Source organism: Oryctolagus cuniculus, chromosome 10 (assembly GCF_051225735.1).
Source record: "Oryctolagus cuniculus isolate XC-2025 breed Fujian yellow rabbit chromosome 10, ASM5122573v1, whole genome shotgun sequence".
NCBI classification, from domain to species: Eukaryota; Metazoa; Chordata; class Mammalia; order Lagomorpha; family Leporidae; genus Oryctolagus; species Oryctolagus cuniculus.
In genome coordinates, this window is record NC_142876.1 from 45,854,240 (window position 1) to 45,878,679 (window position 24,440).

Consider the following 24,440-nt stretch of genomic DNA (forward strand, 5'->3'; position numbering starts at 1 on the left):
TAAAAAGGAGGATAAATTACCAAATCTGTTGTCTGGCTGTCGGTATACTGAGGGAACTTATTATAAATTTGCTTTTAAACAGCCTGTTAAAGTGGTTGGGGAGTTTATAGAAACAATGTAGTTGTGATTTGGTTATGTGAATTTATTTTAGCTGATAATATTACATGTATTCTCAGGTCTTTGCCAGTAATTCTTCAGAGGGGATTAAGTGCTCTTTGGTTTCAAAGAGGTAGAGGCAGTACTGTAGTTGAACTGTTTGTATTTTTAAAAAATACTTGAAAAGCAGAGTGGCAGAACAAGATGTTCCATCGCTGGTTGTCTAAATGCCTGCAACAGCCACTGCTCTGCCAGGCTGAAGTCAGGATCTGAACTCCGTCCAGGTCTTACATGTGGGAGGCAGTGATCCAGGCACTTGGGCCATCTTTTGTTGGCTTCCCAGGAGCATTAGCAAGGAGCTGGATTGCAAGACCATCCACATGGAAGATGTGGATGGAGTTTTGGGCTCCCAGCTTTGACCTGGCTAGCCTGGGTTGTTGTGGCCATTTGTGAAGTGCACCAGGAGATAGAAGACCCGTGTCTCTGTTCCTCATGGTCTCTTTGTCACTCTGCCTTTCAAATACATAAATAACTTTTTAAATTTTTCTTTCTTTCTTTCTTTTTTTTTTTTTTTTTAATTTATTTGACAGAGTTAGTGAGAGAGAGAGACAGGTCTTCCCTCCATTGGTTCACTCTCCAAATGGTTGCTATGGCCGGCGCTACACCAGTCCGAAGCCAGGAGCCAGGTGCCCTTCCTCGTCTTCCACGTGGGTGCAGAGGCCCAAGCACTTGGGCCATCTTCCACTACATAAATAAATTTTTTTAAAAAAAGATACATCTTTAAGGGGCCAGCACTGTGGCGCAGCGGGTTAACGCCCTGGGCTGAAGCGCTGGCATCCCATATGGGCGCTGGTTCTAGTCCCAGCTGCTCCTCTTCCAATCCGGCTCTCTGCTATGGCCTGGGAAAGCAGTACAAGATGGCCCAGGTCTTTGGACCCCTGCATACGCGTGGGAGACCCAGAAGAAGCTCCTGGCTCCTAGCTCCGGATCGGTGCAGCTCCTGCTGTTGCGGCCATCTGGAGAGTGAACCATCAGAGGAAGACCTCTCTTTCTCTCTGCCTCTCCTCTTTCTGTGTAACTCTGACTTTTAAATAAATAAATAAAAATAAAAAAAGATAAATCTTTAAGAGAAAAAGAATCCCAAGTGATTAGGATAAATGACATACTAGATGACAAATTTTTCTTCAGCTTCCCTGCTACTTTAAGGCACCTCTTTTCAACTTCTTTTTTTTATGACTTTGAAAACAGAACAAGATATGATGAAGTACTGAGTTCATTTGAATAAAATTCCACTAAACAGAATACTCTTTAGGAATTACTAAGATGGCTTTATTCTTTAATGTTTAAGAAGTAGATATTATATATTTACCTCAGAACCCCAGCTTAACAGTGCCATGTTTTCTTAATTCAGATCAGTCATTTAAAGCTAGTGTTCCTTGGTGCAGTAATTGGAAAGACACATTGATGGAACTGAAAGAATCTTTGTTATATACAGGTATTTCTTGTGATGGTCTCAGTTTTCTAGATTCTCATTTTGCTCCTTGGATACTTTTTTCCACTCAGCTGTGACCTTTTTAGTATTTGCCTTTTTTTATTTTTTATTTTTTTGACAGGCAGAGTGGACAGTGAGAGAGAGACGGAGAGAAAGGTCTTCCTTTTTCTGTTGGTTCACACCCCAATGGCCGCTGCGGCTGGTGCGCTGTGGCCGGCTCACTGCGCTAATCTGAAGCTAGGAGCCAGGTGCTTCTCCTGGTCTCCCATGTGGGTGCAGGGCCCAATGGGGCCATCCTCCACTGCACTCCTGGGCCACAGCAGAGAGCTGGACTGGAAGAGGAGCGACTGGGACAGAATCTGGTGCCCCAACCAGGACTAGAACCCGTTGTGCCGGTGCCACAGGTGGAGGATTAGCCTATTGAACCACGGCACCGGCCTAGTATTTGTCTTAATTAATATGTCTACTTAGTTTTTCTAAAATGAGGGAGGACTAATTATGCTCATTCAACTTTTGTTTCTCTCCTATCACTTACGAGGGGTTTTCAAACAGCTCATGGAGGGGCCTGCATGACATAGTAGGTTAAGCCACCGCCTGCAATGCCAGCATCCCATATGGGCACCGGTTTGTGTCCCAGCTGTTCCACTTCCTATTCAGTTCTCTGCTGATGGTCTTGGAAAGCATGAAAGATGGCCCAAGTGATTGGGCTCCTGCCTTCTACATGGGAGACCTGGAAAAAGCTCTTGGCTTCAGCTTGCCCAGGCTTGGCCTTTGTGACCATCTGGGGAGTGAACCTGGAGATAGAAGATCTCTCTCTTTCTCTCCCTTTCTGTCTGTAACTTGTCTTTCAAATGAATAAATAAATCTTAAAAAAATAAAGAACAGCTTATAGAGATGCACATGTTTGGCCCAGTGATTAAGACACTAGTTAGGATGCCTGATTTCTCACATTGAAGTCCTTGGGTTCTACGCCCAGCTCTGGCTCCTGACTCCAACTTCCTGCTAATGTGAACCCTGGGAGGCAGTAGGTGATAACTCAAATAATTGGGTTGTTATCACCCACATGGGAGATCTGAATTGAGTTCTAGACTCCTAATTTCAACCTGGCTGATTCCCAGCTGTTGCAGGCATTTGAGAGGTGAATGTCAACCAATGGATGGGTATGCACTGTCTCTTTCTGTGTCTCAAGAACAAAAACAGTTCATGGAAAATATGTATTATGAAAAAACAATAGATTTTAAAAATTTACATCTTAATAAACATCCTTTAACTTCAATTTTCCATGAACTTTTTGAAGTGTTATCACATTACCCATCATATTTATTTTTGTTTTCCAACATTGGGTACCATATCCAGGCATTTCCATTAATAGAATAGGTTTGACTGCATCTTGTTTTGATAAAGTGGAAGAACACATTCCACTTCTTTCCTAAGACCAAGTAGTTCTGGGTAAATTTTCAACTAGTAGGCTAACATGGTTGCTGTTTGAATTCTAAACAAAGGACATGTAGGATTGGAAGGGGATATGTAAAGTAATGATTTCACCCCAGAATAAGCAAGAGAATTTTGAGCAGGAAAGGATGGTCATTATGTGTTAGTTTTCTGTTAACAGGAAGATTTTCAAAAATATAATTTTATTTCCCACTTTCTACAAAAATGTCATTTGTTTTGAAGGATGCCTTTCATTTACTACTATTTAACAAACTTGGAGGAAGATTTCCTGTTTAGCCTTTCAAGGAAACATTTAGCTGAAGGGAAAACTTGACCTTATCAACCTAAATGTGGTCTGTCTGAATTGATGAAATGCAATTCTGCCAGATATATTAAGTTTGTTCCTCATATCCTTAGTTGAGTGCCTAGTTTCTTCCTGCAGCACTATTTAGGAAGTTAATTCAATTTAAGAACATCTCTGTGTGTGTGTGTATTTTGCTTTGTTTTGGCACTTCCATTTTAATTATATATATGTTTATTCAGCAAAAAACTGTAAAAAAATAAAAAGGTACAGAGAGGTCCAGCCTTTCTCCATGTCCTGCAGTGCCTTTCTCATCTCTCAGCAGCTCTTGCCCTGCATAGATAATTAAATCAATCAAATTTCTCTTTCTGTTATTTCTCTTTGAAAATATAAACCAATACATGTGTAGTGCCTTTCTGTTTTCTTCCACAAAAATTAATTTTGTTCTGCTGCTGCTTTTTTAATTCCCATAACTGGGAGACACTTCATTACAATATATGGAGACTTTCCCCTTTCTCTTACAGCTACACAGTGCATCCGTTTAATGACTGTACCATAGATTATTTAACCAGTCTTCTCCTTATGACCAAAAGATTTTCTAATCTTTTATTACAGATAGTAATGCAAAGAATACCTATTTTGGAAGATCTGCTTTGTTTTATTGAAAATTCACCACCCCGTCCATGTGACAAACTCCTTCTCTTGTGACTACACTTACCTATTTGTCAAATTTAAGCAGTATTGAAACAACAGAGTAAATAGAAAAATAATGAATAATCAGCAATTTCCTCATATCTGCAGAGATTTTGTCTCATTTAGCCAAAATTTTCATTATCCTTTTTCTGTTCATGTTATTAGTGCTAAATAAAAATATGCCTTTATTTTCCAGATAGAGGCTAATTTTGACTGATTTAGAAAGGGGGAGGATATATGATAAGGATTTATGAGAAAATTGGTTTCATATTCTAACAGATATTACTGTCTGTCATTTTCCAGATTTTCATGTAGATTATTCTGTTTCACCATTTGAACATGAAGTTGTTATTATAATATAACTATATATAACTATACCATTATATATATATATATTTAAAGATTTATTTATTTATTTGCGAGGCAGAGTTACAGACAGAAAGAGAGAACTTCCAACAGCCAGTTCAAACCCCAGATGACCTCAATGATCCCAAGCCAGAAGCTTGGGATATAAGGTTTGGTGATCTTCATAAATACCTAGGAATGGAGTGTCCTTTGAGTAAAGCTGTGACATAGTAATCTGTCCAATTATATTGAAATGATTCAGTTTAAGTAAATTCAGATGAAACAAATAGTTGTAAAATGCTTAGTGTGAAGCAGGAGAGTTGACATTCTTAAGAATCATATGTCTGGGGCTGGCACTCTGGCTTAGCAGGTAAAGCCACCACCTGCAGTGCCAGCATCCCATATGGGCATTGGTTTGAGTCCTGGTTGTTCCACTTCCAATCCAGCTCTCTGCTATGGCCTGGGTAAGCAGTAGAAGATAGCCCAAGTCCTTGGGTGCCTGTACCCATGTGGGAGACCTGGAAGAACCTCCTGGCTCCTGGCTTCAGATCGGCGCAGCTCCGGTTGTTTCGGTCATTTAGGGAGTAAACCAGCGAATAGAAGACACTCTTTCTCTCTCTTTCTCTCTCTCTCTCTCTGCCCCTTCCTCTCTATAACTCTTCCTTTCAAATAAATAAATAAATAAATCTTTAAAAAAATCATATGTATGTATACAAAAGAAGTGGAAATATACCTCTTTGTCTTTGATTATAAGGTAATTATCCTTTGAAATTCTACCTAATAATCTGATTAGGTTATAGTGTTTAACAGCTGAAGCCATGTTGACATTTTGAGCCAAATAATTTTTTGTTTTTAGTGGCCTTCTTCTCTAGTGCATTGTAAGTTTTTTACCTTTACTGACCTCTTTACCTAGATAAAAGTAGCATCCCTCCCCTCATTGTGACAGCACAAAATATCTCCATACCATTGCCAAATGTTTCCTGGGAAGCAATATCTTATTTGAGAACCGCTTTGCTAAAGTGATATAATTTTGAAAAGGATCAGTTTATGACAGTGTGATCAGTATCAGGGCACAAAATTTAGTTTTAAAATCTTTTTACTCGTATATGTAATATATTGAGCATTAATAGGTAAGTAGGTTATAGGAACATTGTATGGGCTGGAGAATAATTCACCTTTATTTTTGCAAATACATATGCTTTTATGTGTGACTATATTTATGAGATTGGCATAAACACACACTAATACATGTGTTTGTCTGAACACATAGTAGAAAATGCTTGGTTACTGCCAGAAGTTACCTTTCATACTTTTTAGGAATATAGACTGAGATTTTGTTTGTTCTGAATTGTTTCTATTAAGGGATTTTAACCATTTTATATATTACTTTTAGCTACTACTCCATGGTTTGAGTCCTATAGAGAGACCTTTCTTCAGTCAATGCCTGCCTCAGATCATGAATTTCTGAACCACTATTTAGCATGTATCCTTTGAACTTTGTTTCCTTAACATCAAATGTTAATGAAGTTATTAATCTCAGAAATAGTTAAATGAAGGCAAAATTGTTGAGAGGACATGGAGAATACAGAAATTTCTTTTATTGATAATGTGTCAGATTTTGTATTGTTAAATAACATCCTAAGTACAGAACTTCTATAGTAAATTAATTTTTTATCATAAGACTTTTAAGGACTTATTATTTTTCCTTATTCTAGTTTGCTAAAAAGATTTTAAAACCATTTTAGAATAAGGAAATGTAAATGGTCATTGTTAACTACATTTGCTGACTGCCTAAGAATTAGTTGCTTATTCTATAGCACAGATGTAGATCATTTTCTGTATTTTAGTAACCTTTTTATCCTTATTGAAAACTATCATATTTTAATTTTCTTGTTGAGATTATAGAGAAAAATGAACAGGATGGAGTATGAAACTGCAGTGGGAAGGATGGGAAATGAGTAAGACAACAGAATTGTTCAGCATGTTGACAGTTCTACAATTTTGATAGAGTCCATTTTAATTTTTATGGATGTATTTACTGGATATATAAAAACTGTCAACAGAATCACATTTAACATGCAGAACTTTGAATTACTTTGGAGTTTGGAGAAATTGCATTGTGCTTACAGTGAAAGCTTAGGAAGTCAGACTTTTTTTAGCTGAGTAAATCTCTTGAAAGTTTATCCTAATAGCATAGTATTTATCCATGAGTGATAAGTGATAATTACCTTAACAACATGGTTTACAAGGTATGTTGGTGGCTTCATCTAGTGATGCTGAACCTATGGAACAGTTTTCAAAGTTGTCACAAGAACAGCATCGAATTCAGCACAATAATGATTATTCCTACCCTAAATGGTTTATACCAAATACACTTAAATATTACGTACTTTTACATGATGTCAGTTCAGGAGATGAACAGAGGTAAGTCTTGGTTTTTTAATTTTCATTTTTTTCCTATAAACTGACTTAATATTAATTTGGACATTTATATGTATTTTTTAATCCAAGAATATAAAAAATTATTATAAGAATCTATCAGTAAAGCATTTAGCCTTGTCGATTATTCTGGAGTTACATTCAACAAAGTCATTTTATGTTAGATTTCAAATGCTTACCCAAATTTTGTTTTTAGTATATAGCTGTATACAGTCTTTGTATAAAAGCATTTGACAATTTTACATCTGTCTGTCTGTGCTGTTATTTCTTTATATAAAAGTAGTTCTCATTTTTTTTCCTGTTTTCCTTTAATATTCAGTGCATGATTGTTGCTTATAGGCAATTTTTACTGTCTGGTCTCTTGCCACTTTATATTTTTACTCTTGATGTTTTTCAGTCTCAAAAAATCCAAATATTTCCTTCTTCCCTTTAATGTTTGTCATTTGTGACTTGCTATAATTCTTTTACCTTCATATTTATGAATAAGTTTCTTAAAAAATGTTGAAAAATAAGGTGAACATTAAAAACAATTTTCCTTTCATGGCTTTAGAGTTTATTGTGGCTTTTGATTCAGGTGTAGATCAAATCTTTGTATTTTAAAGATTTATTTATTTGAAAGAGTTACACAGAGAGGGAGAGGGGGAGAGAAAGAGAGAGAGAGAGAGAGAGAGAGAGGTCTTTCATCCATAGGTTCACTCCCCAAGTGGCTGCAATGGCTGGAGCTGTACTGATCTGAAGCCAGGAACCAAGAGCTTCTTCTGGATTTCCCACGCAGGTGTAGGGGTCCAAGGACTTGGGCCATCTTCCACTGCATTCTCAGGCCATAGCAGAGTTGGATTGGAAATGGAGCAGTCAGGACTTGAACTGGTGCCCATATGGGATGCCAACACTGTAAGCAGCAGCTCTACCCGCTCTGCCATAGCACCGGCCCTGTAGATCAAATCTTTTGTTTCAAACTATTATTTTGATATCGCAGTGTCATTTAGAATGTGTAATTTAGAAATAATTCTTTACCCTTATTCTGTGTACAAATTATCTTTTTAATAAATTTTTCTCTACAGAACCTAAGAGTTACTCTGAGGATTAATCTGTAGGATTTCTTGAAATATCTGTAACCTGTTAGATAAAGTATATTATATAAACAGAAATAATTTGAATTGGCTTTTAAAATTAGTTTCTACAGTTGAGTATGACATATATCTTGCATTGAATTGTTGTAACAGGGATATTTAGGTGATAATTCAGGTCTTATATTAGTGGTTTTTAAGTTTAGCAGTATCATTGGTAAAACAAGCAGGAATTTGGCTTAATGTTCCAGAGTGTGTGTATCTATACACATGTATGATTTTATCTTTATATAAAATTTTTAAACTCTTTTACTTACCCAACCTTAATTTTATAGTGTGTAGTATTATTTACTTGTTTGATGGGCATATTACTTGTATAGTGTTAGCATTTGTATTTGAATATGCTTTAAGACTTCCTATGTTTTTGTTTTGTTTTTAGACCAGGTGACTGATTGACTGGTAAATACCCATTTAAACTAGGTTACCTCTATGATTCAAAATTTCATTTTTGATGGTTGGTAGGATATCTTTTCATTTGAATTATCTCCCACCAACCAGCAAATTCGTTTACCTTTAAATATGGCAGTGAGAATTTTTTTGTTGCACCTAAGATGCAGCTCATGGATCCATCTACTATAAATTTTGCAAGTTAAGTAAAAGTAGATTTTATGTTATGAATACTTAAGCTATTTTTGCTCACTTATTCTCTCCTTTTCTTTCTTTGAATTGTGTCCTATTTTGTAAGTTTTTTGAAGCTGTACTTACTTGTTTTAGCAGTTATATTTATTGATAAATATTCTCCAAGCTAGAATCTCCCAAAGTCATATTTCCTGAAGGACTAGTTCCCATAGTTGAGAGATACAGGGTTCCTGATTTATAAATTTGAAGCTACTTTTTGGAAATTCATGGTGCACAATTAGCAAGTGGGAGGCTTGAGATGGTCTGCTATAAAGAAACTGGTTTTGTTTTCTGTGATTCCTCTGAACTAGCTTGATTGCCAGAACTTTTCTTTTTGAATAACCTATAGGAATATCTTGTAGAATTTTATATTCCTTGGAATATAATTTGATAACTGTACCTTTTTTAAAAATATGTTTTGTTTATTCATTTGAAAGGCAGAAATAGAAGGAGAGAGAGAGAGAGAGAGAGAGAGAGAGAGAAAGAGAAATATCTTTCATCCACTGGTTCACTCCCCAGGCAGAAGCCAGGAGCCAGGAGCTAGGAGCTTCCTTCAGGTCTTCCATGTAGATGCAGGGGCCTAAGTACTTGCCAACTGGATTGGAAATGGAGCAGCTGAGACTCAAACTGGCTCCTGTGTGGGATGCCAACACTGTAGACAGGCTTAACTTTCTATGCCACAGCGCCAACCCCTGGAAACTATACTTTAAGGTGATAACGAAGCTGGCTAAATTTCAATTAGGATCACAGTTTTTGTTTTGATTTTTGAATTATTATTCTGTAGTTTAGTCTTTTCTCTCTTGAGGATTATTTTTGTATTTTTTAAAATGATTTATTTATTATTATTTATTTGAAAGGCAGAGTTACAGAGAAGCAGAGGAGAGAGAGGTCTTCCATCTGTTTGTTTGCTTCCCAGATGGCCACAACAGCCAGAGCTGCGCTGATCCGAAGCCAAGAGCTTTTTTCCAGGTTTCCCACGTGGGTGCAGGGGCCCAAGGACTTGGCCCATCTTCTACTGCTTTCCCAGGCCATAGCAGAGAGCTGGATCGAAAGTGGAGCAGCTGAGACTGAAGCTGGCGCCCATTTGGGATGCTGGCACTGCAGGGAGCGGCTTTACCTGTTACACCACAGCGCCGGCCCCCACTTTGTATTTTATTTTAAGATTTATTATTGCCTAAGGTCAGCTCCCTGTTTACTACAAACTTCTTTTCTTTTGTTTTTTTTAAAGAGCTGAATCAATTTATGAAGACATGAAACAGAAGTACGGAACTCAGGGTTGCTATTTACTTAAAATTAACTCTCGAACATCTAATCAAGCATCAGATGAACAGATACCAGATCCTTGGAGTCAGTATCTGCAGAAAAATAGTATTCAAAACCAGGTATATGTAAAAAACAACAATGAAAGCAGCCACAAAATCTGTATTTGAGTTTTCTGATGTAATAGTGCCACTGTAGAATTTTTGATGTCTTAGTTTAAGTATTACAGTCAGTAATATTTGTCTTGTAGATCCTGGCTAGTTTGAGTCATCAGCTATGATCTCTAAAATCAGTGGTTCAAAAGCTGTTTTTAAACCAGCTGCAGTGATCCCTTATGTTTACTGTTTTTAGGTATACAATATTTAATTATTTCTTAAAAGATGAAAAGTGAATTACACATTAAGGTTCGAATTAGATTGGCTAGACATGTAGAGAATAGCATTTTTGACTTGTCCATTTAATTCATTATGAATGCTTACAGTCAATTCTTTATTATCCACATGCTCTGGGGTTGCCTTCCTACATTTCAACATGCTGTTCTTATGGCCACCTTTTGGAGCTCATACTTTTTAGGTGGGTGGGCTTTTTTCCCTTTCTTTTGATTTCCTTTCCTTCTTAATTTCCAGGAAGTTTTATTTCTTCCTTTTTTAATCTAGAACTCTGGACTAATGTTAATTGTTGTTTGTTGGCTGAAATGGGTGGATATATAATATTTCACATTCTGTCATTTATGATACAGTTATATGATACTTGGTAGTAGTCAAATGCCAAGTTTCTATGCTTAGGTCAGATAATCAAGAGTTGACTGTTTTGTTTAGAAGGAGGATTTTCAAATAAATGGAAATTAGATTTTGGGCAACTAAACTGAATTATGTGTTTTTTATGTGATATTTTAAAATATCAATTATAATAAAGTTTATGTGAATTTTGAACTTTATAATATAAATAATAATCTGTTTATTTGTCTTATTACTGTAGAATTTTTAATCTAGATGTAGTGTTATCCTAATAATCACTTTAACATTGAGATGATTGTTGACTTTATTTAAGATTATGTTAGGGAAAAGTCTGAGGAAAAAAGAATCAGTTGGATGTGAAAGAGCTTTTTTTTTTTTAATGGTCTTACAGGTCCATTCAGTACTAAAATTCAATTTAGTCTAGCCATCTGTAGGTGTGAGGGGGAATGTAAATCAAATGACCCAGTTTGAGAACTTTTTTTTTTTTCCAGAAAATATTTATTTATGTACTCATTTGAAAGTCAGAGTGACTGGGAGATAGAGGGAGGGAAGAAGGGAGGAAGAGAGAGAGAGAGAGAGAGAGAGAGAGAATTTTTTCTGTCTGCTGGTTTATTCCCTAAATGCCCACAAAAGCCAGGGCTGAGCCAGGACGACAAAACTGGGAGCCAAGAATTCCATCTTGGTCTCCCGCACAGGTGACAGGGGCCCAAGCACTTGGGCCATCTCCTGCTTTCCTAGGTGCATTAGCAGAAAACTAGATTGGAAGCAGAACAGCTGGAACTTGAACCAGCACTCCAATATAGGATGCATTGCAAGTGGCAGCTTAAGCAGCTGTGCCACAATGCTGGCCCCTTAGTTCAAGAACCTTTAACAAAAGACACAGTTATTGGAAATTTTATAATAGAATCCTAGATGCCCAGGATTGGAGGGTAGTTTAAAGGTTATTAAATTAACCCCTAATGCTTTAGTTTCCTTTAAAGCTATGAATGACTACCTCATCTACTGATGGCACTCACTTTCTCTTTAAGTGACCCATTCTGTGTCTGAACAGCTTGAAGAACAACCATTAATTTTCTTCTTTTGCTTTTACTCATTGATCTTTGGCAGGGATCAATATCAGTTTTTCATTAGGACAATTTTCAAAAATATAAAAAAATAGCTCTCGTGTTCTCTTTTATATTTTTCAGACTAAATATACCTAGTTTTATATCTTTTAGAATGTGGCACTCAGATAACATTCTTATTTACTGGTCTCACGGAATTGTCTGAGTATTTTTAGTTTAAATATTCTTTGCTGACTAAGAAACTGATGCTTTTATGTGAATAAACTACATTGTATAAATTACACATTGAGCATTTTTCCAAAACACTTCATATATTCAGAATTTGACCTGTTAGCACTGTGTCCATGACCCTGGAGATTCCATAGCCAGTTCCTTTTTCTTCCCCTGCTTGACTCTAGTATTTTATATTTCTTGTCGTTATTTCTTGTGTAAGATTCATAGGAAATGTATATTTCTATTGAATACCTGTGCTTATATATGATATGTGTGTGTGTGTATATGTGTGTGTGTGTGTGTGTGTGTGTAAACAGGTAAAGTGAGATATTTTGAGTTCAGAAGAACAAGGGTAGAAGAGTGAATATGGAAGGGAATTTGAGAATATAGTAGATATGAATTGGAGTGAGAGAATAACATGGAAGTAATTAAGAATTTGAAGGACTCGAAGAGTTTTGTTATAGCCAATAAAAGAGGCTAACAATTAGAAGAGTAACCATGGTTGTTGAGATATTTGGTGGTATTTTAAATATGGCTAAATATTGCTAATGCTTTTTTATTTTATTTTGATAGGAATCATATGAAGATGGCCCTTATACTGTAACTTCACATAAGAATTCTGATAGTAACTTGCTGTCATTGGATGGATTAGATAACGAAGTCAAAGGTCTTGATATATTTTCTCTAAGTTCTCTTTTGATGGAAGATATACACTGTTGTCAAAGCATGCTAACCTTTTTAGATAAAAGATGTGGGTGATTTTCATAACAGAAACGTAAAGGGAAGGTTAGCTTTTCTTCTGAAGATTTTATTGAGTCATTTGAATTTGATTATTTGGGTATTTAAGTTTTTTCTAAGACTAATGTATCAAGTTTCTTTTTAAAAAAAACTAGAAAGCAAAGGAGGTTGTAATATATAGCATTCATTATTTCTCAAGTTTGCATGATTTTCAGAACTTTGCTTCTGTATTTTAAATTATAGTTTTGTTAATGATACCTGAATTTTTTGGTTATAAATTTACTTATGGCTTAGTTGTTCTATTTAAAAGTAATTTATTTAAAAACTACTTTTATTCATTTTCTGATTACATAAATTTAAACATTTCTGTTACCTGTAATAAGTATTAACTCAAGCACTATAAATTTGTAGGGGAAAATGTTGATGTTATTGTGTCTTAGATTTCTAAGCTTTTAAGAAAAATAAAGGATTCCAACTTTTTTTCTTTAGCAGTGTGGTGGTAGTATCACAATTTTCTGTTGTATTCTAAAAATTAAAAGGAAGATCTGTTTTTCAGTAGATGGCTTACCAAATAACTTTAGAGCTCACCCACTTCAGTTGGACCCATCCAGTGACCCTTCTAACATCATTGATGGTCCAGATCATGTAAAATCTGCTTCATCATTACATGAAACAAAGAAAGCAAATACTGGAATAATTCATGGTGCATGTTTGACACTTACTGATCATGATAGAATTCGACAGTTTATACAAGAGTTCACATTTCGAGGCCTTTTACCACATATAGAGAAAACAATTCGGCAATTAAATGATCAGGTAACAATTAAGTTTTTGGATCATCATCACTATTATTCACTTTTTATTATTTATTTGAGAGGCAGAGAGGGAGGGAGAGAGTCAAAAAAAGAGTTCCCATTTCTTGGTCTACTCTCCAGATGGCCCCAACAGGACCAACCTGGGAGCTGGGAACTCAATCCAGATCTTTCATGGAGGTGGTAGGAACCCAACCACTTGAGTCATTATCATTACCTCCCAGGGTCTTTATAAAACCAGAATTGGGAGCTGAAGGCAGGTATTGTGGTAATGAGATGTGGCTATCTTACTAGGCCAAATTCTTGCTCTTGGATCATTATTTTTAAAATTTAAGTAAATACTAGATTAAGAATGGAGTTGTTTAGGGGGTGTTTAGCTTTATGGCTAAGGTACCTGTTAAGATGCCCAGGTTCCTTATCAGTTCCCAGCTGTGGCTCTTGACTCTAGGTTCCTGCCAAAGGAGCCTCTGGAAGGCAGCAGTGATGGAGGTGATGGCTTGGGTAACTGCAGTTCTGTCACCCACTTGGGAGACCTGAATTGAGTTCTTGGCTTTCAGTCAGCCAAGACATTTTGGGCATTTGGGGAGCTGACCAAAAGATAGGAGCTCTCAGTCTCTCTGTTCATCTCTCAATATGCCTCTCAAAAATTTTTTAAAAGTAAAGGACGTGGTAGTATAAATTACTTAAAATATTTGCAGTTTTTTTATTTTTTAGATCAATATCAGGACTTAACTGCAATTACTATTTTTTTTTTTCTGACAGGCAGAGTGGACAGTGAGAGAGAGAGAGACAGAGAGAAGGGTCTTCCTATGCCGTTGGTTCACCCTCCAGTGGCCGCCATGGCTGGCACGCTGTGGCCGGCGCACCGCACTGATCCAATGGCAGGAGCCAGGTACTTATCCTGGTCTCCCATGGGTTGCAGGGCCCAAGCAATTGGGCCATCCTCCACTGCACTCCCTGGCCACAGCAGAGAGCTGGCCTGGAAGAGGGGCAACTGGGACAGAATCCGGCGCCCCGACTGGGACTAGAACCCGGTGTGCCGGCACCGCAAGGGGGAGGATTAGCCTAGTGAGCCGCGGCGCCCGCCTGCAATTACTATCAATAATGAAACTTTGTTCAACCCCAAAAGCAACTTACTTATTTTCACTAGGATTTTTCCAGCATATTAAATAGTTTTCTTTAGTCTGTGTAATTAAATTGAATATTTCCTCATTATTAAAGCTTTATGGTAACATAAAATTTTTTATATAAAAGAAAAGTTTTTCATCTTTGTCAATGTATTTAATCTTTTTCTTAGCTAATATCAAGAAAAGGTTTGAGTCGATCTCTCTTTTCTGCAACTAAAAAATGGTTTAGTGGCAATAAAGTTCCAGAAAAGAGCATCAATGAGCTGAAAAACACGTCTGGATTGCTGTGAGTAAAATATTTTTATTTTTCCTGTGTTTAATTCTGTCTGTCTAAACATCTGTATGTCTGTCTGACATCTATGTGATGTCCTGCAAAAAATAATTCTCTTTTTACTTTCTTAGTTTCATGGTCAAAACTCAAATAGATAGGAACAGTGTCTATAAGTAAATTACTCATTAATATTTTAAAATAATATATTATTAGTTATTAAAAACTGGTAATTGGACATCTAAAAATAAACAAGATAACTGGGAAAGTCACTTTTCAGTTTCCCTATTTGTAGAAAAGATGCAGTTAGATTAGATATTCATTAATAACTCTACTATATGTAAAATATTGGGCTCTAATGATTCTAAGACTGTATATATTTAACAGGTTTTGTTTCATACAAAATCCTACTTTAAGGAAAAGGAAAATAATTGACTTTAGATTTTAATTGTTTTTCCTGTTTGAATATGAAAATATATCACTTGGAATTAACCATTTGCTTCATAATTTACCATAGAGAGAATGCTTACCTTCTGTTAAGAAGTTCCCAGGGTGATAGATTAAACAAATAAATACATACAATAACTTTTCTGTTCAAATAATTTTGAAAAATGACCCTCTTGGATTTAGAATTCTTATAAAACAGAATTAGTTGTCATCACTTTCTGGACAGTTGAGCAGCTTATTATGTATTTTATATTTAGTGCTGTGGGAAGTCATGAACTATGCATTTCTTTTTAAGCTTTATTTTTATTATTTGAAAGAGTGACAGAGAGGAAGAAATTGAAGGAAAAATCTTCCATCTGCTGGGTCACTCCACAGATGGTTGCAGAAGTCAGGAACCTGGGAATCCATCTGGGTCTCCCATGTGGGTGGCAGGGGCCCAAGTACTTGGGCCATCTTCCACTGTTTTCCTAAGCACATTAGCAGAGAGCTGGATTGGAAGTGGAGCAGCTGAGACTTGAACCAGCATTTGATATGGGATGCCAGCATCTCAGGCAGCAGCTTAACCCGCCACAATGCTGGCCTCAGTAAATTGTCTTATTAATTATTTTGTGTTTTCAGGTATCCACCAGAAGCACCAGAGCTTCAAATCAGGAAGATGGCTGACTTATGTTTTTTGGTGCAGCATTATGATTTGGCTTACAGTTGCTATCATACTGCAAAGAAGGATTTTCTTAATGACCAAGCAATGCTTTATGCAGCTGGTGCCTTGGTTGGTATTCTGTGGTATTATAATTCCTTATTTTTGCTACTGTATATAGTTTAGAAATTTCTCCTACAGGCAAACAGCATCCCTAGAATGGAATTATACTCAAGGAGCATACAATGTCTTCCAGATTTTTGGATTCATTTGTGCTAACTTCAACTAGTGTGTTTGAAGATAATCATATATGAGGCTAAGTTTTTGAAAATTATTCATTTGAGATGCAGAGATACAGAAAGAGAAACAGAGAGAGAGAGAGTACCCATCTGTTGGTTCACTTCCCACATGCCTGAGAGCTGGAAACTCAATTCAGGTCTCCTGTGTTGATGGCAGGGACCCAATTACTTGAGTCATTACCATTGCATTCCAGGAGGTACATTAGCAGGAAGCTGGAATTGGGAGTGGAGACCAGACTTGAACCCAGTCACTCTGATACGGGATGCAGGTGTCCCAACTGCATCTTATCAACTGCACTAAATGTCGGCTCTGTGAAAGTTGATTTCTTAGTTTTGGTTCGTACCTTCTAATTTTTGCATCACTTTCAAAATTCAGTTTGAATTTCCTTTTTTTAAGGATTTATTTTATTTGAAAGTGTTCCAGAGAGAGAGAAGGAGAGGCAGAGAGAGAAGGAGCGCGTGCGCGAGAGAGAGGAGAGAGAGAGGTCTTCCATCTGTGGTTCATTCCCCAGTTAGAGAGAGAGAGGTCTTCCATCTGTGGTTCACTCTCCAATTGGCCACATTGGCTGGAGCTGTGCTGATACAAAGCCAGGAGCCAGGAGCTTCTTCCGGGTCTCCCACACAGGTGCAGGGGCCCAGGGACTTGGGTCATCTTCTGCTGCATTCCCAGGCCATAGCGGAGAGCTGGATCAAAAGTGGAGCAGCTGGAACTTGAACTGGTGCCCATATGGGATGCCGGCACTGGAGACGGCAGCTTTACTCACTATGCCACAGCGCCAGCCCCTGAATTTCATTTTTATTTCACAGTATAAAGGTACTTTAAAAAAAATGTAAGGTGCTTTTAAACCTTGAAAATATTTTTAAGTTGTTTGATATAAGACGATATGAAGGTTGAGAACATGTCATGTAACACAGACTGTCATCTTAGGCAAATTATTGAATATATCCAAGCTTCAGTTTTCTCAGTGGTAGAATTTGAGTCTTATTGGCATAGAAGTAGATGAAGTATCAGCCATTTAAAGTCTGAAAAAAAATATATATAAAATAGCTAATAGTAAGCATTGATTATGTTAGTTTTTGTAATTGATATACAATCCCAGGTGTTTTAGAAGAGTTTTTTATATACTTGTGGCCTTAATAGCCTTTCAGTGTTTTAAAAAGTTGTCAGAGATATAAATGTAATCTGTGTGTGTTATAGAGAAGAGTAGAACTGACACTGTTTAATCTTTTCAAAAGTGTATAAGCTTATCAATAAAAGTATGAAGACAAAAGTGTATAAGAGCTCTAAATATCTCCATTCACTGCTAATTATGTAGACAATGATAATTGGCATCTGTTTTGCATTTTAATATTGTATATATGAAATTACTTCAAAAAGTTTATGGAAATTAGATTTGAAAGAAGTATTTAGTGCAAAAATTTTGAAATACATGTATGCAAGGGTGTTCAAAAAGTTGACAGTGAATAGTATTTTTAAAATAGTATGCATGGGGGCTGGCGCTGTAGTACAGTGGGTTAAAGCCCTGGCCTGAAGCGCCAGCATCCCATATCGGTGCCGGTTCTAGTCCTGGCTACTCCTCTTCTGATCCAGTTCTCTGCTATGGCCTGGGATAGCAGTGGAAGGTGGCCCAAGTCCTTGAGCCTCTGCACCCTTCTATGAGACCCAGAAGAAGCTCCTGACTCCTGCCTTCGGATGGGTGCAGCTCTGGCCGTTGTGGCCATCTGGGGAGTGAACCAGCAGATGGAGGACCTCTCTCACTGTCTCTACCTCTCTCTATAACTCTGTCTTTCAAATAAATAAAATAAATCTTTAAAAAGTATGATAAGAATTCTAAGATTTTTTGGTACTGAAAGCTTTTTCATTCTTAAATTCTATCTAATATATATACCACATTTTAAACTGTTTAAGTAGAGGTAACCATTGTATCACAGAAAATTGTTTAGCTCTGGAAAATAAAGGTGTATTTGCTATAATGATATATGTGCACCCGATAAGCATTATAGCCTTTAGAAGCTGCCTTAAGAATAATAGGTCTCTGAGAAAAATAGAATAGGGACAGACGGTCCTCTTGAAACTTACTGATCTGTATAACCAGAGAACAAACAAAAACATTAAATGCTATCCAGATGTGCTATATAAACTAGACAGGTGGCTTAGCATGGTTGAAGGTTATCTCAGAGAATATTAAAATTCATGAAACCATTTTGTAAATAAATCTTGGCTGGAGGTGTGGATAGAGAAAGCATCTTCTGGTGGAGCTGTCATGAAGTTGAGCATGGAAGAAAGTGTAGCCTGCCTGGAGTCCACAGCTATGCAAGGCTGGGATGTACTTCTCTGGAGAGGATGTGTATGTGTGGAACAAAGTATAGGCATTCAATTTTTGTTTTCTTTAAATGATACTGAAAGGATCCTTCCAGTATATCTTTTTTTTAAAATTAATTAATTTATTTGAAAGGCAGAGTTAGAGACATTGAGAGAGGGAGAGAAAGAGATCTTCCATCCACTTGTTCACTCCCCAAATATACGAAGCGGGGCTGATCCAAAGCCAGGAGCCAGCAGCTTCTTCCAAATCTCCCATGAGGGTACAGGGACTCAAGGACTTGGGCCATCTTCTGCTGCTTTCCCAGTGGAAAACCATATATTCATAAGACCATGAATACACAGTAAATTCTGTGCCTCTTCACATGCAAATAAAAACCTCTTTACCAGTGTGAGTCTTTAGCCTAGTAGTTAAGACATCTTTGCCCCATACTGGAGGTACATAGGTTTGATACCTTGCTCCAGCTCCTGACTGCAGCTTCTTGCTAATACATTTGCAGGGAACTGGAACAGAAGTGGAGCAACCAGGACTTGAACTGGTGCCCATGTGGGATGCTGGCACCACAGGCAGCGGCTTTACCTACTATGGCCCATTGTCAGCCCTTGTCTTGCCTGTATTTCTGCCAATTTTAGGGCATTCCTTTTCCTGCTGAAGGTTATAATTCTATGATAATCAATTTAAAAATTTTTTTAAAAATTTTATTTGAAAGAGAAATGGGTGGATGGAGGGCCATCTTCCATCCTCGGGTTCACTCCCCAAATGCCTACAACATTTGGCCCAGGGCTGGGCCAGACGAAAGCCAGAAGCACAGCATGCAATCTAGATCTCAGTGGCAAGAACCCAAGTACTTGAGCTATCATCTTATCTCTCCTAGTTTGTACATCAGCAGGAAAGTGTATTGGGAATAGAATAGCTAGGAATTGAATCAGGAACTCCTATATGGGATATAGGTGTCCCATGTGGTGACTTAATTGCTCTACCAAACACCTGCCCCTTATATTACTTTATTTGAACCTCTTGCCTAAGAAAAATTGTGTATGAATGAATCAATGAATACAAATTTCATTAATACTAATATCATTTATTTGCCATTTACGTATTAGCTAATCAGTAAAGTAAAATTGTGTTGCAGTAGAATATGTTACATGTTCTTTTTAGATGAAAATTGTAGAAGATAATGAGTTATGGTAGTCACATATGCAAAATATAGCAAAATCAGTAGTAGAAATTCTTGAGTAGGCTGGCGCCGCGGCTCACTAGGCTAATCCTCTGCCTTGTGCCGCCGGCACACCGGGTTCTAGTCCCGGTCGGGGCTCCGGATTCTGTCCCGATTGCCCCTCTTCCAGGCCAGCTCTCTGCTGTGGCCAGGGAGTGCAGTGGAGGATGGCCCAAGTGCTTGGGCCCTGCACCCCATGGGAGACCAGGAGAAGTACCTGGCTCCTGCCATTGGATCAGCGCGGCGCGCCAGCCACAGCGGCCATTGGAGGGTGAATCAACGGCAAAGGAAGACCTTTCTCTCTGTCTCTCTCTCACTGTCCACTCTGCCTGTAAAAAAAAAATTCTTGAGCAGATATTTTTTGCAGTTTAATCTATCATAATTAACGGAACGGTATATAGCTTTCTCTAATTTTTAATGAAAATCTTGAAAATGTATCAATCCATTATTGTAGAATATAAGAAATAATATAATATATAATATAATAATATAATGCCTGATTTTCAAAGATGATACAGTGGGGCTGGTGCTGAGGTATGGTGGGTGTATATGGGTGCTGGTTTGAGTCCTGGCTGTTCCACTTCCAATTTGGCTCCCTGGTAATGCACCTGAGAAAGCAGTGGAAGATGGCCCAAGTCCCTGGGCTCCTGTACCCACATGAGATACCCAGAAGAAGCTCCTGGTTTTGGATCAGCCCAGCTGTGGCCATTTGGGGAGTGAACCAGTGGATGGAAGATCTCTTTCTGTGTACCCTTCCTCCCCAAAACTCTGCCTTTCAAATAAATAAATAAATCTTTAAAAAGTAAAAAAAAAAAAAAAAAGGCAGTAACTTGAGGTGATCATTATAATGTTGTCACTTGTATCTGTAGCAATTATGCTAAGTTTTTTTTGGGTGTAATATTGATTTCATATTTACTGTGGAATTAAATTGAAAAGTCACTTAAAATTTGGCCCATATTTTTCCTACAGAATCTCTTATTAGTACATTTTTATGGTGTACATATGTGCAGTATATATAGTTCATATATTTTTGTATATACAATACAATATACAACCATATATTTAATAGACAGTAAATATTTTTGTGCAGTTTAGAACTGTTATGTTTAGTGGTTAAAAGATAAACTAGTTTCTTTTAAAATATGAACTAGTTTTAAAAAATGTTTCAGAGCTGTAGACTTATCACATGGATTTTAATGTATTTTTTTTTCAGTCAGTAAATTTTGGAGCAGACACTGCTAAGGACAGGTATAGTTCTTGTCATGGAACTTAAATCTGTCAAGTTAAAGATTTTAATCATAAGCAAGTTTTCAGAAAATTTAAATTTTTTGCTTTTTTCGCTGGTTTAGAAAATGTTACAAAGAAATAAATTGATTGCTCCTAAATGTGTGTTATTAGTGCTCCCCCCTCCAGTTTATGAAAGTTTCCAGTTTATTTCTAGGTGAGTTTTTATTAATATTTAGATTATTTAAGAGCAAAGGATGAATGTAGTAAGGTATTTTACTAAGAGAAATCAAACCTGCATTTTAACTTTCATTTCTAATTTCTTTGACAGTGTTTTATTTTATTTGAAACATTAACTAAAGTCCTGGGCATTGACAACAGAATGATTTTTTAAAAAATGAAGTAAATTTTGTTAGTAATAATAGGTCTAGAAATAATCACTGTACTTTTTATATGATATAGGATATAAACTAGAGTGTAATTAGCAGAATATATTTATAGTACAACCTGTTGTGTACTGTTTTCATATTTTTGATGCCAAAATTGGAAAGAATTTTTTTAAAGATGTATTTATTTGAAAGAATTTCAGAGAGAAAGGGACAGACATGAGTGATATCCTTTATTGCCTAGTTTGCAAATAATTTCTCCTAATCTGTCGGTTGCCTCTTCACTTTCCTGAGTTGCAGTGCAGAAACTTCTCAGTTTGATGTAATCCCATTTATTAATTTTGGCTTTGACTGCCTTGTCCTTTGGGGTCTTTTCCAAGAACTCTTTGCCTGTGCCAGTGTCTTATAGGGTTTCGCCTATGTTCTCTTAATAATTTGATGGTGTCGTGTCATAGATTTAGATTTTCAATCCATTTTGAGTGGATTTTTATGTAAGATGTAAGGAAGGGTTCTTGCTTCATACTTACGCATGTGGAGATCCAGTTTTCCCAGCACCATTTGTTGAAGAGACTGTCCTTGCTCCAGGGATTGGTTTTAGCTTCTTGGTCAAATATAAGTTGGTTGTAGATGCTTGGATTAATTTCTGGCGATTCTATTCTATTGGTCTATCCATTTGTTTCTGTACCAGTACCAGGCTGTTTTGATTATAACTGCCTTGTAGTATGTCTTGAAATCTGGTATTGTGATACCTCTGGCTTTGTTTTTGTTGTATAAGGTTACTTTAGCTATTCGAGGTCTCCTGTACCTCCATATGAATTTCAGCATCATTTTTTCTAGATTTGAAAAGAATGTCTTTGGTATTTTGATTGGTGTCGCATTGAATCTGTAAATTTCTTTCAGGAGAATGGACATTTTGATGTCCAATCCATGGACATGGAAAATTCTTCCATTTCTTTATATCTTCTTATTTCTTTAATGTTTTATAATTCTCATCATAGAGATTTTTTTTTTTTTTTTGGAGCTATTATGAGTGGGATTGATCTTAGAAGTTCAGTCTCAGCCGTGGCATTGTCTGTATATACAAAGGCTGTTGATTTTTGTGTATTGACTTTATATCCTGCTACTTTACCAAACTCTTCTATGAGTTCCATTAGTCTCTTGGTGGAGTCTTTTAGCTCTCCTATATATAGAATCATGTCATCTGCAAATAGGGATAATTTGACTTCCTCTTTCTGGATTTGAATCCCTTTATTTTCTTATTCTTGTGTAATGGCTCAGGCTAATATTTCTAGGACTATATTGAATAGCAGTGGTAAGAGTGGGTATTCTTGTCTCGTTCCAGATCTCAGTGAGAATGCTTCAAACTTTTCTCCATTCACTATGATGCTGGCCATGAATTTTTCATAAATTGCCTTGATTATGTTGAGTAATGTTCCTTCTATACCCAATTTGCTTAGAGTTTTCATCATGAAAGGGTGTTATATTTTGTCAAATGCTTTCTCTGCATCTGTTGAGATAATCATAGGGTTTTTGTTCTTCAGTTTGTTAATGTGATCTAGCACATTGATTGATTTGTGAATGTTGAACCATCCCTGCATACCAGGGGTAAATCCCACTTGGTCCAGTCCAAACACTTTTTCCAGGTCATCTTTTGCTGCTTTTTCCAGACCATTATCAGGGAGTTGGATTTGAAGTGGAGCATCTGGGACATGAACTGGTGTCCATATGGGATGCTGGTGTTGCAGGCGTCGACTTCACCTGCTATACCACAGTGCCAGCCCCAAGAGATGTACTTTTAAAATTTATTTAGGAAGCAGAGAAACACAGATAGATACAGAAAAACACCTCTCATCTGAGGCTTCACTCCCCAAATACCCACAATGCTGTAGATTGTGCTGGGGCTAAAGCTGGGAGTTAGAATATAATCCAGGTCTCCAACACGAATGGCAGAAACCAAATTAATTCAGCCATCACTCTGCTTCCCAGGATCTGCATTAGCAGAAAGCTGGAGTTAGGAGACAGAGCAGGGGAATCAAATCCAGACACTCCAGTGTGGGGTGCAGGTGTCTTAACCAAGGCTAACTAACTATTCCCAAGGTAGACTTTAGTTTGCTCTCTTATCAGTCTATTTTCCTCTCCTATATGCTAGGGAAAAATAGTGAAGTGGTAGAGCAGAAATCTCATGCTACACTTGCTTGGTAGTATATATACAAGCCCACTTACTAAGTTTCGGAAATTTCATTTAAATACTGAATTTAAATCTTTGGAATTTGACTAAAAATTTTAAGAAAATAAGCACAGACACACCTGTTATTATTTTTTTTTGAGTTTGCATTAGGCTCTAAGTATTTTATATGTGAATACAGTAAAAAAACTCTAGTAAACTTAATTCTAATTTTTAGGTTTGCAGAATGCCAAAGACTGTTTTTCCTTTTGGATTAGTATACGTTATGTTTCTTCCTTTAGGAAATGGCAGCAGTGTCAGCTTTTCTTCAACCAGGAGCACCCAGGCCATACCCTGCTCACTATATGGATACAGCAATTCAGACGTACAGAGATATCTGCAAGTAGGTGACTAATATATTCTATTCATCTAGAGGTAAATTTTATGTAGTTACTAAATACACGTAGTGTTTTACTCTTCATGCCTTAACCTTCAAATCAGGTTTATGTAGTCAGAGACAAGTTGAAGTGTATTTTCCCTTAATGGAATGCCATGCTCCACTTTTTAATTGTATCAGTTTCTGCTTTTAAGATGGGGATTATGTCCTAGAATACTTGTATCTTCATTATTTCCACTGTGCCTAATAGATAACTTTTTTTTAAAAGATTTATTTATTTGAAAGTCAGAGTTAGAGAGAGAGAGAGAGATACAGAGAGAAGTCTTCCATTCGCTGGTTCACTCTCCAGATAGCTGCAACACCCAAGCCTGGGCCAGACCAAAGCCAGGAGCCAGGAGCTTCCTCTGTATTTCCTATGTGGGTGCAGGGGTCCAAAGACTTGGGCTATCTTCTGATGCTTTCCGGGATATATTTCCCAGATCTTCCCATCTGCTGGTTCACTTCCCAAATGGCCACAATGGCTGGGGCTGGGCAAAGCTGAAGCCAGGAGCCAGAAACTTCTGCTGGGTCTCCCATGTGGGTGCAGGG

At 37.0% G+C, this 24,440-nt stretch overlaps 1 protein-coding gene across 4 annotated transcripts in view; it reads left to right on the plus strand.

The window, feature by feature from the left end:
- The window catches only part of TRAPPC8 (trafficking protein particle complex subunit 8), a 121,490-nt gene that overhangs the window by 19,189 nt on the left and 77,861 nt on the right, over positions 1-24,440 (plus strand). For 2 of the 4 annotated variants that reach the window (XM_008261178.5, XM_051852046.3), the window contains 8 exons: positions 5,752-5,841; positions 6,608-6,782; positions 9,771-9,924; positions 12,390-12,483; positions 13,111-13,370; positions 14,664-14,779; positions 15,827-15,977; positions 23,758-23,858. In XM_008261178.5, the coding sequence (XP_008259400.1) occupies positions 5,752-5,841; positions 6,608-6,782; positions 9,771-9,924; positions 12,390-12,483; positions 13,111-13,370; positions 14,664-14,779; positions 15,827-15,977; positions 23,758-23,858 (1,141 nt within the window). Of the gene's footprint in view, positions 1-5,751; positions 5,842-6,607; positions 6,783-9,770; positions 9,925-10,330; positions 10,376-12,389; positions 12,484-13,110; positions 13,371-14,663; positions 14,780-15,826; positions 15,978-23,757; positions 23,859-24,440 lie in introns of those variants that run through there. The other 2 variants (XM_002713489.6, XM_089305219.1) reach the window with 2 other exon arrangements.